The following is a 15,346-nucleotide window of genomic DNA, read 5'->3' as shown; positions in this document are numbered from 1 at the left end:
ATGTTCCTCTTACTGGAAACTATATGGAGCACAATAATTAGGCTTGTGTGAAATCCAAAAGGGATTTAATGGAGGAATAGTTTTGGAAAATAACAAAAACAATTTCTTGTTAAGTGTTTTGTTAAAGTATAAAGTAATTTGTCTATTTTTAAAAAAATATAATACTTCTATTGGGAAGTAACAGATACCTATAACACTTTTAGTTGAAGTAAAATTACAGACTGATGCCTATTATAGGCTACTGTCTTCTCACTGTCAACTGGACATCATATTTTACTCACATTTTCCACTTTAAATGATTAATTTAAATATGACTACATACACATTTTATTCCTGAAATGTATATACATCTATGGCACTTGCACTTTTAGAATAAACTCTGCCTTTTATAATAATAAAAACAGAAACACATGTCAAGTTTGCCAAAAGAAGCCAGGTTCAGAAGCGGAAATGAAGCGATTCTTCAAAATAAAAGCGGAAAAGTATTAACTTTTTTCTAATAAATGTAGTCTATAGGGCATAAGGGGCAATAAATGATGATTGATGTTGAATTATAATCATATCATAATTAAATGATTAACAGGAGAAATTACACACTTCTCTTCAGGTAAAATTAATTACTGATAATTATTATTATATAGCATTACATATTATATAGGTAAAATTAATTACTGATAATTATTATATAGCATTACATATTATATAGGTAAAATTAATTACTGATAATTATTATTATATAACATGATATATTATATAGGTAAAATTAATTACTGATAATTATTATTATATAGCATTACATATTATATAGGTACAATTAATTACTGATAATTATTATATAGCATTACATATTATATAGGTAAAATTAATTACTGATAATTATTCCACATCACTCACTGACTTTCAGTATGAACCCAAATCATGCTAACACTTGGTTTGAATACACAACAAGACATCACTACTCACTGATTAAAATTACATTTCCATGCCTATCCTGCTATCTAATTGCTATTTGGTCACTGTTGCTTTTATTTTGAAATCCTCACCGGAAGCCGCTCTCCTCCGCTGGCTAGCTTGTAGCTCGTCTCCCCGGTTAACGGCTCCTACCTGTAGCTTCACCAGACACCGAGACTCTTTCCGCCGGTTTGTCGCCTCGTAGCTCCACGAAACTCGTCCGGGCTGTGCTTCATTTCTCGGTCAAATCATTTCACGTAGTTTATAAACGAAAACCTGACAAGAAACACTCCAGTTTGGGCGCTAAACCCTGAAAGAGAGAGAGCCGTGACCTCCTCTCAGTGAGCCGGTGAGTCCTGAGTGAGCTGAGAGCTGAGAGGCTGAGCTCACCTACAACTACAACCTACAACTACAGCCGGCTTACACCGCCGCTCTGCTGTCTACCAGCCACACACTGTCCAATCCTATAGGTTGACTTATTACAATAGTGACGCTATTCTCCCATTAGCAGCTGTTTCACTAAAGTACTAGTGTTGGAGGAAGTACTCAGATCTGTTACTGAGGTACAAGTAGAAATACTATAACATAAAAATACTCAATTACAAGTTAAAGTCATGCATGTTACTGAAGTATTATCAGCAAAATAATGTATTAAAAGTAAAAAAAGGAAGCTACTCATTATGCAGAATGGCTCCTTTCAAAGTGTTATATTATTTATATATATATATATATACTATATATATATATAATATATATATATATTTTTTTCCCACTCAATGTTGTTTGAAGAAGTTTTTATAGATATTTAAATCAATATCCTCCTCACAAACACTAACCATACACTTCCATGCAACACACACACTCACACACACACACACACACGTCTTTTTTTATATATTTACAGTATTGTTATTGTTGTTATTATAGATCTCTTGTCCTAATTGTTTGTTATCACTATTATGTAGTCATATTATTTCTTTATATTAATCTTGTCTCTAGGTGGAGGCTTCAGATAAGCCCAGTGGGTTTTTTGCCTCTTCCTGCACTATATATTATTAATTTTTTTTTTTGTTATGTTGTATAGTCTTAAATTGTGCAAAACAAATAAACAATATATTAGTCTGTTTATATATATACATACATATATATTTATATATATATATCACTAATGAATACATGTAAGAGCATTTTAATGTTGTTGTTTGTCAATGTGGAGACTGATGCTTTGTATACTACTGGGTATATTAGTACTACTAATTTAGTAGTATAGTGCTGCATCATATTTTATATAATCATAGTATATGTTTCTTTAATGTAAAAAGTAACTATAAGTGTCAAATAAATGTAGTGGGAGTAAATAGTACATTTCCCTCTGAAATGTAGTCCAGTAGAAGTATAAAGTACCACAAAATAGAAATACTTAAAGTAGGCCTACTAGGATGTCAAAATTGTACTTCAAGTACAATTGTACAGTAAGTGTACTTACATTCCACCACTACGGGTATTAGGATAAAAAAAAGTACTCATTATGCAGAATGGCCCATTTCAGAATAATTTATATCATATTATTGTCTTATAATTATTGATGCATTAATGTGTAAGGGTGGGGCTGATCTATACATCATAATATATTTGTTGATTATATTTTGTATTATTAATCTGAATTTGCAAAGTACTGGTAACTGACTATAGTTATCAAATAAATGTAGAGTAGAAAAATTGCAGTACAGTACTTCAGTAAATGTACTTCCACCACTGGTGGTACATAGCCCTATACATATTTTTAACATATACACTTGAAGTCTGGGGCTTTGTGAAGCATTTTATCTCTAAAAAGTGTAAAGATATTAAGGCAATGTCTCAGTATCTGTTATGGTGTTAATGGTCAATAATCCATATGATGCATTGACTGATGAATGTTGTTAACACACAATTAGATGACCTACAAAGTTAACAAAAAATAATTAAAGTAACAACAGTAAAAGTACTCCTTATATCCTCCTAGATTATATATATATATATATTATTGGAATATTATTATTGATGCATTCATGTAAGCAGCATTTTAATGTTGTCAAGGTAGAGATCATTTTAACTACTAAATATGCTGTTGTGGCAGCTGCCAATTCTCTGGTGTTTGCTGTTGTTTCCCTTTTCCCTGGTGTTTTTTTGGTTGAGTTGCTGAGTGATTAGAGGGTTATTCAGTTCACCTGTTGCGCAGGGTGTGGGGACTGGCTCTTAAATGATAGTTGAGAGCAGCTTGGTGCATTCCCCTCTTGGCCAATCAGGGTGTAACGACGCCCTTTCTGTAGGGCTTAAAAGAGGAGGGAAACTGCACACCCAGTGTCATTCTGATCTCGCCTTCACTCAATGCAACATGTGTTATCAGCTTTACCAGAAACTCTGGTCTGTTTTGGGCCCTTTTGGGATTCTGTGATCTTTGTGTTTTGTTTGTTGAGAGTGTTGACTCCTAGTTGGGGAAACAAGTTAAGTGCCAACCAATTAGGTTACCTGCACTGGGACGATTAGGTGCTATTTGTGCAACAGCTGGCTTGCCTTACAATAGCCTAACGCCTGCAGGCTGTATTTTTGTATTCTATTCATTTGTTGATTTTCAATGAAACCCTTTATACCCATTTCTTTTAGTGTATTTTATTTGGGAAAACTTTAAAGGAGGGTAAAAGGAAAAACACAAACCAATATTTCAGTTTCCTTAATTGTTTGTTAATATAGAGGCATTTGTTCATTAGCGAAGAGGCATTTGTTCATTATTATTATTAAGAAGGCATTTTATTTTATATTATGTGGATGGGAACTGTTTTTCAGTCTTCTGACTGAACAACTAAAGTCTGGGGAACTCAGTACCGCCACATAATTGGCAACCACGAAGGGACACGTAACACAAAGCATAATCTTTCAATAAAGAGATTTAGTTTTGTGTCCCATCTTCTGATATCTATTTAGCAAGTGTATTTGAGTGTATATTTCTGAAATGTGTATTTGGAGTGTAGCTTGACTATTAGTCCAAATAATTACTAGTGACTATCCAACATGTCTTGGGAAGATCCAGACATTACAATGACCGCATTGGAACCGTCGCTTGCGGAATTGGAATCCGAGCTTTCTTTAAATGTTAGCTTGGATATGCCTGTAGTTGGGCAGGAGGTGCACTTACTGGATGATGATGATGATGATGATGATGAAGAGGGATGGGTAGATGCTCCAGTAGAACCACAATTGTCTGTGGACACTCATCCTCTTTTGGCTTTAGAGGGCTTATTACTTCCGCCTTCATCCCAAGTTCCTGTAGCTCCTCCCACCCAGGAACACTCAGATTCGGATTTAGTCATTTTTGCTAATGCTGTAGAGTCGATGAAACTTGTGTTTAAAAATACAGTGGATTGGCAGCATGAGTGGCTGTCAAACATTTCAAAGGGCATACCCATCGATAAAGCTCTAAAAATGTGTACTACTCTCATAACAAATGTGGTGGAGAAAGCAAGTAACCATTTGCTCGCAGAAGTAAGGGATTTTGGTTCAAAGTGCATAAATGCCATTCAGTGGAATGCACAACAAACACAGTCTGAGTTCCAAGAGTTCCTGATTACTGACCGTCAAAACTTGATGACCTCCATTACATCCGCGGTCACTGAAAACAAGGATGTACAACTTCTGGTGACCGAGGTGCATACATTGCAACAGCAGATGGGTTCAGTGCAGGCTACCCTTGAGTCTCTTGTGCGTCAACAGTGTGCACTCAATTCTCAGGTCAATTCAATACATAAGCGAGAGGAATGGGTCCTTAAAGAAGCAGTCACACCTGTTGCAGTTTCGTCTCAAGCACACACATATCCTGTTTCTCCAGTTGTTAAAAATGTGGTTTTGTTGCCTACCTCCGCACCTGTGGGAGTTCCTTCAGATTGCTCAGGAGCTGCTGCTCCTAAGGGTGAAATTTTCCAGGATGATGGTTGTAGAGTGACTGATGGCAAACTTCCAATTAAGATGTTTTTCCCTTGCTATGGCGGGCCTCAGGATGAGAAAGATCCTTTGGTGTATTTGCAAAGATGCAGTGACTTCCTGTCTCTGAAACCACTTACCCATGGTGAGATCCTAGCGACCATGAGAAGTGTATTGCATGGTTCTGCACGTGATTGGTGGGAGACTGTTAGGGAGAAAATCCATTCATGGGAGGAATTTCAGAGAGCTTTCCTATCATCTTTTCTTCCCGAGGACTATGTTGATGTTCTGGAAGAACAGATTCGAACCAGGGTGCAAGGAAGAAATGAGTCACTACGAGACTTTGTTTTCTCCTTTCAAGCACTTATCAAACGTTGGCACTCTTCGGCCACAGATGATGAGATTTTAAAAAGAATATTGAAGGCTATGAATCCCTTTCTGGCATGTCAGCTCCGTGGTCGGGTTACCTCCATAGATGAGATGATCCGCATTGGGAGTCAAATAGAAGTAGATTATGAAAACCAGAAAAGGTACAGGAGAATTCTGAATGAATCTCACAAAGCTAATGGTACAACTGAAAAGAAGGTTATAAAGAGACCTGAAATGGTTTTGTGTTGGTGTTGCCATGGTGAGCATGCACCAGGGTTCTGCCCTCAGTTTCATGTCTTCCCAGGTAGCTCAAAATACAGTAGACAGCAAAAGTCAGAGTCAAAACAGACTTCAGAGTCCAGTAAAAAAGGTTCCATGGCTACTGTTGCTAGTCAGCTTGCAGCCAAGAACTGCCAGAAGCAAAAGTCTACTAGTGTGGTGGGATCTCCATCTCACCCGCCCACTAGTCTAAAACAGTTGGTTGTGCCCATCACGGTACATCAGCGTCATGGGAAAGCGCTTGTGGACACAGGTGCTACTTACACTTTATTACATGTGAGTCTGTGGAATAAGATCAAAGGCCCCAATGAGTCCCTTGTATCATGGCAGGGTGGACCAATGTATCTTGCGAATGGCCAGCAAGCAAATCCTATTTGATGTAAAGTGCTGGAGTTCAGCATGCATGGTAACAGTTGGTTCGTACCCACTGCAGTACTGGATGCAGATGTGTTGGTGTATCCATTAGTTCTTGGTTTAGATTTTATGAGCATGAGTGGGCTCCAGGTCAACGTCCGGGACAAGGTATACTCTTTTGCTGGTGATGACACCACCAGGGTTTTCCCTTTCCAGCCTGTCCTGTGCCCTAGCGATGGTTGGGGTGTTCTGAGTGTGAGCAGTGTTGCTTTGTATACTACCTTACCACCTACATTACCGCTCTTGCCTGCTGTTAGTGATGACTGGTGTAACCTAGCTTGTATTCCTAAAGGTGATGACTTACCCAGTCTGCTCCATACTGCTGTTGCAGACAGTGGTTTAACAGGGAGGGAGGCTGAGAAATTGTACCAACTCTTGCTAAACAACCCGCGGGTCTGCACCACCACTTTAGGCCGTACCTCTGTGCTGAAACATAAAATCAAATTAAACAGTGATGTTGTGGTTACCCAGCGCCCCTATCGATTACCCCTACAAAAGCGTAAGATGGTTAAGGAGCAGATCGAAGAGATGCTTCAACAGGGTATCATTGTACCTTCCCATTCACCATGGGCATCCCCGATTGTAGTGGTGCCTAGAAAAGATGGTGGAACACCCCGATTTTGTGTTGATCTCCGCCGTGTTAATGAACGTAGCGAGGGAGATGCCTATCCTCTACCAACGATTTCTGAGATACTTGAATCTCTGGCAAGTTCAGCTGTGTTCACCACCTTAGATCTCAACAGTGGTTATTGGCGGGTAGAAATGGACCCGGAAAGCCAGCACCTCACGGCATTCGTCACATGTTTTGGATTATTCCATTTTCGGGTTATGCCTTTCGGCTTGAAGGGAGCTCCAGCTACCTTCCAAAGGCTAATGACTCAAGTGCTGAGGAGCTGCCTAGTAGAGTGCTGTATGGTGTACTTGGATGACATCATAATCTATTCCAAAGACGTCCAGAATCACTTTCATGACGTCCAGCGAGTGTTTGATTGCCTCCAGCAGGCTGGCCTTACACTTAATATTAAGAAATGCCACTTCTGTTGTCCTGAGCTTAAATTCCTGGGTCATGCAGTGAGCAAGGAGGGAGTGCAGGCAGATCCAGCAAAGACAGAAGCACTTTGTGACTACCCTGTGCCTAGAAACCTCAAGGAAGTTCAAAGGTTTTTGGGTCTGGCTGGATGGTACCACCGTTATGTCCCTAACTTTTCAATGATTGCGGAGCCCCTGAATGCGTTGAAAAGGAAAGGAGTCGTGTTTAAGTGGTCAGAGGAGTGTCAGAAGGCATTTCAATGTCTTAAAGACCATCTGACCTCTCCTCCTGTCCTTGGTCACCCTGATATGTGTAACACATTTGTCGTCTACACCGATGCAAGTTCTACAGGTCTAGGAGCAGTTTTGGCTCAGAGATCGAACACTTCCTCTAGAGAAGAGGTTATCGCTTATGGCAGCCGCTCTCTAACAAGGTCAGTGCAAAATTACTCCACGACAGAACGGGAATGTCTGGCTGTGGTGTGGAGTCTGGAGAAATGGAGACACTATCTGGAAGGGAAACCTTTCATTGTTGTCACTGACCACTCTTCGTTGTTGTGGGTTTTTAACACCAATAAAGCTAGCTCCAGGCTTATACGCTGGGCACTGCGTCTGCAGGAATTTTCTTTTACGATTGAATATCGTAAGGGTAAGTTGAACAACGCACCGGATGCTCTGTCGCGGGCCACTGGTCCGGCCTCCCTTGCATTGTACACTCGTTCCCTGACACGGGATGAGAAGTTTGTACCTTTTCCTCTGACTGATGAGGATGTCTGGAAAGCCCAGAGGAGTGATCCAGACATCCAGAAAATATATCAGGCACTGCTCACTGATGACAAACCTGGCGGTGAAGCAGACTCCGGTTTTGTCATTTTGGAGGATACGGTTTACAGGAAAACCAAACATCTTGACTGTGGTGACCTATACCAGGTATATGTTCCACAGTCACTTCATCCAGTCGTCTTGCATGCATACCACGATAACCCTTTGAGTGGTCATTTTGGACGATATAAGACCCAGCAAAGGATTCGTGAAGTTGCATACTGGCCGAAAATATGGACAGATGTCGCAGAATATGTAAGATCTTGTACTATTTGCCAGAAATATAAACCTGAGTCCAGGAAGCCTGCTGGCTTGCTCCAGCAGACAAAGGTAACGGAGCCATGGGAAATGCTTGGTTTGGACCTCATGGGCCCTCTGCCTCGTAGTTCCCTGGGAAACACCCAATTACTTGTTGTGGTAGATTATTATAGTCGTTGGGTTGAGTTGTTTCCTTTACGTAATGCTACTGCTTCCACAATCAGCAAATATCTGCGGAAGGACATCTTTACACGTTGGGGTGTCCCAAAACATGTCTTATCAGATCGGGGACCTCAGTTCACATCAGAGGTTTTCAAAGAGTTGTGTGATAGCTGGGGGGTTGTCCATAAACTCACAACTGCCTATCATCCACAGACTAACATGACTGAGCGTATTAACCGCTCACTAAAAAGCATGATAGCTTCGTATGTTGGAGAGAAGCATAAGAGTTGGGATCGTTTCATACCGGAGTTGCGTTTTGCCCTGAACTCCGCAGTCAATGAAGCCACCGGCTTTTCCCCAGCTGAGTTGCTGCTTAGAGGATCTTTGAAGGGACCTTTTGCCAGAGCTTTTGAGCCCTCTTCTCAGGTCCCACGTGCTCTGAAAAATGTCCAAGCTCTTGTAGAGTCCAATCTGGCACAGGCAAAAAGGAAACAGGCTCATACCTACAACAAAAACAGGCAACATGTCACATATGAAATGAAGGATAGGGTCTGGATGAAAGCCCATCCTGTCTCCAAGGCTTCCAAAAATTACACAGCTAAACTGGCCCCACGATGGATTGGTCCGTACCGCATTGTTGAGCAGGTAGGCCCTGTGAATTACAGGATTGTGCGTGAGGACACCGGAAAGGATCTAAGGGTGGTTAATGTGTGTGATTTGAAGGAGTGTCGCCCAACCTCTGTTGAAGTGGAGGCTCAGGAGAGAGAGGCGGTCATGCGCATTTTTGACAGTGACACTAGTGATGAGGATGAATTTATGGGTTTTTTGTGACATTGTATTAAAGGTAAATAACTGTCTAAAGGATGTGTGTAAAACACCTTGGAGGCGGTGTTTATTATATGGGGGAGGGAGTGTGGCAGCTGCCAATTCTCTGGTGTTTGCTGTTGTTTCCCTTTTCCCTGGTGTTTTTTTGGTTGAGTTGCTGAGTGATTAGAGGGTTATTCAGTTCACCTGTTGCGCAGGGTGTGGGAACTGGCTCTTAAATGATAGTTGAGAGCAGCTTGGTGCATTCCCCTCTTGGCCAATCAGGGTGTAACGACGCCCTTTCTGTAGGGCTTAAAAGAGGAGGGAAACTGCACACCCAGTGTCATTCTGATCTCTCCTTCACTTAATGCAACATGTGTTATCAGCTTTACCAGAAACTCTGGTCTGTTTTGGGCCCTTTTGGGATTCTGTGATCTTTGTGTTTTGTTTGTTGAGAGTGTTGACTCCTAGTTGGGGAAACAAGTTAAGTGCCAACCAATTGGGTTACCTGCACTGGGACGTTTAGGTACTATTTGTGCAACGATCTGGCTTGCCTTACAATAGCCTAACGCCTGCAGGCTGTATTTTTGTATTCTATTCATTTGTTGATTTTCAATGAAACCCTTTATACCCATTTCTTTTAGTGTATTTTATTTGGGAAAACTTTAAAGGAGGGTAAAAGGAAAAACACAAACCAATATTTCAGTTTCCTTAATTGTTTGTTAATATAGAGGCATTTGTTCATTAGCGAAGAGGCATTTGTTCATTATTATTATTAAGAAGGCATTTTATTTTATATTATGTGGATGGGAACTGTTTTTCAGTCTTCTGACTGAACAACTAAAGTCTGGGGAACTCAGTACCGCCACACTGTTATGTGGTTTAATCTATAAGAATGCATCATATTTTTTAAACTGATCTTATGTTTTACACGTAAAATCTTGACCTGAAAAAATAATAAAGAAATCTAGCTGCAGTCTTCTCTGTAATATGAGTACTACGAGTCTGTCCTCTCTACAGTATGAGCACTACATGTCTGTCCTCTCTACAGTATGAGTACCACGAGTCCGTCCTCTCTACAGTATGAGTACTACCAGTCCGTCCTCTCTGCAGTATGAGTACTACGAGTCCGTCCTCTCTGCATTACGAGTACTACCAGTCCGTCCTCTCTGCATTACGAGTACTGCTGGTCCGTCCTCTCTGCAGTTTGAGTACTACTGGTCCGTCCTCTCTGCAGTATGAGTACCACGGGTCCATCCTCTCTGCAGTATGAGTACTACCAGTCCGTCCTCTCTGCAGTATGAGTACCACGAGTCCGCCCTCTCTGCATTATGAGTACCACGAGTCCGTCCTCTCTGCAGTATGAGTACCACGAGTCCGCCCTCTCTGCAGTATGAGTACCACGAGTCCGTCCTCTCTGCAGTTTGAGTACTACTGGTCCGTCCTCTCTGCAGTATGAGTACCACGAGTCCGTCCTCTCTGCAGTTTGAGTACTACTGGTCCGTCCTCTCTGCATTACGAGTACTACCAGTCCGTCCTCTCTGCATTACGAGTACTACTGGTCCGTCCTCTCTGCAGTTTGAGTACTACTGGTCCGTCCTCTCTGCAGTATGAGTACCACGGGTCCGTCCTCTCTGCAGTATGAGTACTACCAGTCCGTCCTTTCTGCAGTATGAGTACCACGGGTCCGTCCTTTCTGCAGTATGAGTACTACGAGTTTGTCCTCTCTGCAGTATGAGTACCACGAGTTTGTCCTCTCTGCAGTATGAGTACCACGAGTCCGTCCTCTCTGCAGTATGAGTACTACGAGTCCGTCCTCTCTGCAGTATGATTACTACGAGTCCGTCCTCTCTGCATTATGAGTACTACGAGTCCGTCCTCTCTGCAGTGTGAGTACTACGAGTCCGTCCTCTCTGCATTATGAGTACTACGAGTCCGTCCTCTCTGCAGTGTGAGTACTACGAGTCCGTCCTCTCTGCAGTGTGAGTACTACGAGTCCGTCCTCTCTGCATTATGAGTACTACGAGTCCGTCCTCTCTGCAGTGTGAGTACTACGAGTCCGTCCTCTCTGCATTATGAGTACTACGAGTCCGTCCTCTCTGCAGTATGAGTACTACGAGTCCGTCCTCTCTGCATTATGAGTACTACGAGTCCGTCCTCTCTGCATTATGAGTACTACGAGTCCGTCTTCTCTGCAGTATGAGTACTACGAGTCCGTCCTCTCTGCAGTGTGAGTACTACGAGTCCGTCCTCTCTGCAGTGTGAGTACTACGAGTCCGTCCTCTCTGCAGTGTGAGTACTACGAGTCCGTCCTCTCTGCAGTATGAGTACTACGAGTCTGTCCTCTCTGCATTATGAGTACTACGAGTCCGTCCTCTCTGCATTATGAGTACTACGAGTCCGTCCTCTCTGCAGTGTGAGTACTACGAGTCCGTCCTCTCTGCAGTGTGAGTACTACGAGTCCGTCCTCTCTGCAGTGTGAGTACTACGAGTCCGTCCTCTCCTCACAGCTACAAACATTCAAGCATTCATAAATACGCTGAGCCACTTTCCAACCAGTCATGTTAAAGAGAGTTCAGTCTCTCAGGTTAAAAGACAAGGAGGCTGTTATTCTCAGGATGAGCTTCAGTATCTACATGATGCCGGAAAAATATTCTATCCCCCTTAATGAGTTTAAACTGTTGTGCAACTTAATTACAATCCAAACACTGCTACAAAAGTGGGTCGTATTAAGTTCACAATGACAATTAGTAGCATCTGTCAGCTATGAAACACAAACTGTAACACTAACATCCACTGTTCCTGTAAACTATATCAGATCACAATCAGGATTAGAAATACTTTATTGATCCCCGGGGGGGAAATTAGGTTAGGTTACAGTTGCTCCATTTTAAACAAGCATATCCTATAGTTTAAATACACTGTTTTTTTTTTGTTTTTTTTTTAAAGGTGCTCTATACGATATTCAGAGCATTAATATAGCAGCAACAAAATATTTGCTATGTAAAGATATAGAGAAGTAATGTCTACCTGAGCAGAGAATGAAGTCACTCTCTCTGTGTGTGTGTGTGTTGTAATCTGAGCTTCTCTGTGCTTTGTTTACGTAGCCGGGGCCGGCCATGCGGTGCCTTTTAGTGCATGTTTGTGCATGTGAGCGTGCCCCACTGGGTAGCTCAAGGCCGCCTCTTTGCACTGCGCTTATACGGCGGTTACAGCTGATAACGCTGTCCCGACCGACGTTGCGTCGTTTAGGAAACGTAGCTCCCACCCTCCGGTTCCCCCTCAGGTTAACACTGTTAGCAGTGTTGCCGCTGTTAGCACCGTTAGCTGTCGGCTCAGCCGTCGCCATGTTGAGAGCCGTGGGGAGGCAATAGAAATGGTCTGAGTTTCATATTGAGCACCTTTAACATGTAAATATCATCACCGTCAAATATGTTTGTTTACCTTGTTCAGCTTTGTTGTCCTTGTTTTTAGCTGTATGTCTTTTTCTGTGTAAGTACATTGAGAGCAAAAAAAAGTCTAATTTCTGGGATGTGTTCACATAATTGGCCAATAAAACTGATTTTGATTCTGATTCTTTGTGGGTTTTTCTTGTTGCTGTTTAAACATTTTTATTGAGAGTGGAGTCAGTATGCACAAATCATTAGCGAATATACAAATGTACGAATTATTGGTGAATATACAACTGCAATATAAAGATAAATAGTGAATATACAAAACTAATGCAGACACCATTCTCTTAACACAGGAGAGGAAAAGAGGGGAAGGAAAGAACAATAGATAAAAGAAGCCCACCCCAACCAACATAGACACCTAAAATAAAAACAAAGGATCCTACATTATGTTGATAATAAAAACCTGCAAATAGCATTAGACTCTGTTTGTTATCTTCTCCAAATATTGGATGAGAGGTCGGCAGATGGCATCAAATAAGGTCACAGTTCTTTAAACAGAGTTCCAATCAGTCCAAACTGCAGGTGTAACCAACCGCAAAAACTATATTTTATAATATGTAAAAGAGAAGAAGTCTGGAAAGTCATGATAAAATATCTCAAACTGCTGACAAAGAGGATATGTAGATGCAGCGAGCTGGCATGCTCGCACATCTTAGCAGTGATTTATTCCCTTCACTTGGTTTCCGTTTTTCATTCGTCATTTGTTTTGTCTTCCCCATATGCATGTACCCATTTGATACCCAGAAACAAAAATATAAAATATAAAAAAATTACTTAAATTGCAAACTCAAGTTGGATGTCCTAACAGCTACTGCATAATAATAATAATAATAATAATAATAATAAAAAGTCAGTAGATATCACTTCAGAGTAACATTACATTACATTTATTGCATTTATTTCGCTGACTTCAGGGTGAAATATCTCCTTGTATAATTATCTTATTTATATTTATATATAATTTAATTAACATATTTTAATTTTATTTATTTTTTCATTTTAAGTATTTTTTTCTAGATATATGTAATCAATGTAAAAAAAAAAACAAATGATGAGGGACATTTTGCTGATATTAAAGTATCTTTTCCATCCAGTGGCCAAGTTCAAACGTCTCCTCGTCTGTGATTGGTTGAGATGTAACGAGGGCCATCGACTGAGCATCACCTGGATCCACCTCGTCAGTGTAACTCAAGACAAGCATGCCAAACGCTCAGAGTGCTTCCTGTGTGTGTGTGTGTGTGTGTGTGTGTGTGTGTGTGTGTGTGTGTGTGTGTGTGTGTGTGTGGTGCTGACTGACCTGGCTCTGCCGGCTGCTATCCTCTGACTGCAGTTACCATGAGGGTGGCGGTATTGGGGGAGCTGGTAGTATCTGTCCTGGCCTGGGGCCTCGTCGGCGGGCAGGGCCTTAGGGCTGGCTGCGTAGATAGTGCATCCCATGAACACCTCCTGGAAGTCACCCTCGGCGTCCTACAGCGAGCGGAGAAGAGCCGTCCTCGAGGTATCCTTCCTCTGAGCGGCCTGTCCTGTCCTGATGCCAGCCAGCTGCTCTGTGCAAAAGCCATTGGCTCAGCACATTGCTATCTTAACCCCTCCTTCGCTCTGAGTCTCTCCTCCAGCCAACCTCCCTCCCTCTCCTTCCCTCTCTGGCCCTCCTCCTCCTCCTCCTCCTCCTCCCATCGAGGATAATCAGATTTCACATTTACACTCAACAAAATCATCCCCAGCGTAATCGCTCCCTGTCACTGATGTTGCATTATGCTAATGCACAGAGCGTGCTCTCAGTTCACCAGCATTAGGGCCAGTTAAAAATACCCTGACTGACTGATGGGAGTGGATGCCACAGCAGACGCAGATAAAGTTTCTACAGTGTGTACGATAACTGATGACTGTTTGACAGCTGGTCGAACACAGCTAATGCAAGTAATGATAATGTTCTATCTACTGCGGCAAATCTTCAGTCTAAAAACAGAGTCATAAATTAGTGAAAATGCTCTCCGCAGTTCTCCAGACCTTAAAGTGATCTTGAAATTGCTTAATTTGTCTCATCAACAGTCTGAAACTCAAAGATATTCAATTTAAAATGATGTATCGACCTGAAAAAAGCAGCAAAGCCTCATATTTGATAAGCTATTGCCAGCAAATATTCAGCATCTTTGCACGATTGACTAAAAGATCCCTCCAGACATATAAAAATACTGAATAATAATCTGTCTGACACAAAAAATCAATAAACTACTTACACATTCTTAATATTACATCTACTCCTTCTCCATTATATGAACTGGCACAAAATCCTGCTGATACAGTACATACGTGTTCAGTGATGGAAGAAGGACTGTGGTAGTAATACCACAGTGTGGAAATACTCTGTTACAAGTAAAAGTCCTGCATTAAAATTTTTACCCGAGTAAAAGTACAAAAGTATTAACATCAAAATATACTTAAAATACCAAAAGTAAAAGTAGTCATTATGCAGAATAATATATATTATCCAACTGGATTATAATTACTGATGCATTCATGTGTTCATCACTTTAATGTTGCTGCTGCTAAATGTGGAGCTATATATATAATCCCAGGGGAATGTATACAATAATATTATAATTTATTTATTAACCTGAGTCTTGAAAGTAGCTGAAGTTATCAAATAAGTGAAGTTAAAAGTACAATATTTACCTCTGAAATGTAGTGGAGTAGAAGTACAAAGCAGCAGAAAATGTAAATACTCAACTAAAGTCCAAATACCTCAAAATTGTACTTCAGTAGAGTACTTGAGTAAATGTACTTAGTTACTTTCCACCACTGTTAAACTCCCAGTGGAGTTCTGTGACCTCTAGTAGTGCTAC

General features: G+C 41.2%; 1 protein-coding gene across 7 annotated transcripts in view; it reads right to left on the bottom strand.

Moving 5' to 3' along the window:
• Positions 1–14,076, bottom strand: part of gramd2aa (GRAM domain containing 2Aa) — a 50,385-nt gene extending 36,309 nt beyond the window's left edge. For 3 of the 7 annotated variants that reach the window (XM_037748565.1, XM_037748530.1, XM_037748538.1), the window contains exon 1: positions 13,798–14,075. In XM_037748565.1, coding sequence (XP_037604493.1) covers positions 13,798–13,937 — 140 coding nt within the window. In that variant the 5' untranslated portion in view covers positions 13,938–14,075. Of the gene's footprint in view, positions 1–1,043; positions 1,385–13,797 lie in introns of those variants that run through there. The other 4 variants (XM_037748521.1, XM_037748574.1, XM_037748556.1 and 1 more) reach the window with 4 other exon arrangements.
• Positions 14,077–15,346: the final 1,270 nt, after the last annotated feature.

The sequence above is a fragment of the Sebastes umbrosus genome, chromosome 2, assembly GCF_015220745.1.
Source record: "Sebastes umbrosus isolate fSebUmb1 chromosome 2, fSebUmb1.pri, whole genome shotgun sequence".
Classification (NCBI taxonomy): domain Eukaryota; kingdom Metazoa; phylum Chordata; class Actinopteri; order Perciformes; family Sebastidae; genus Sebastes; species Sebastes umbrosus.
This window is presented reverse-complemented; position numbering and strand designations above follow the sequence as displayed.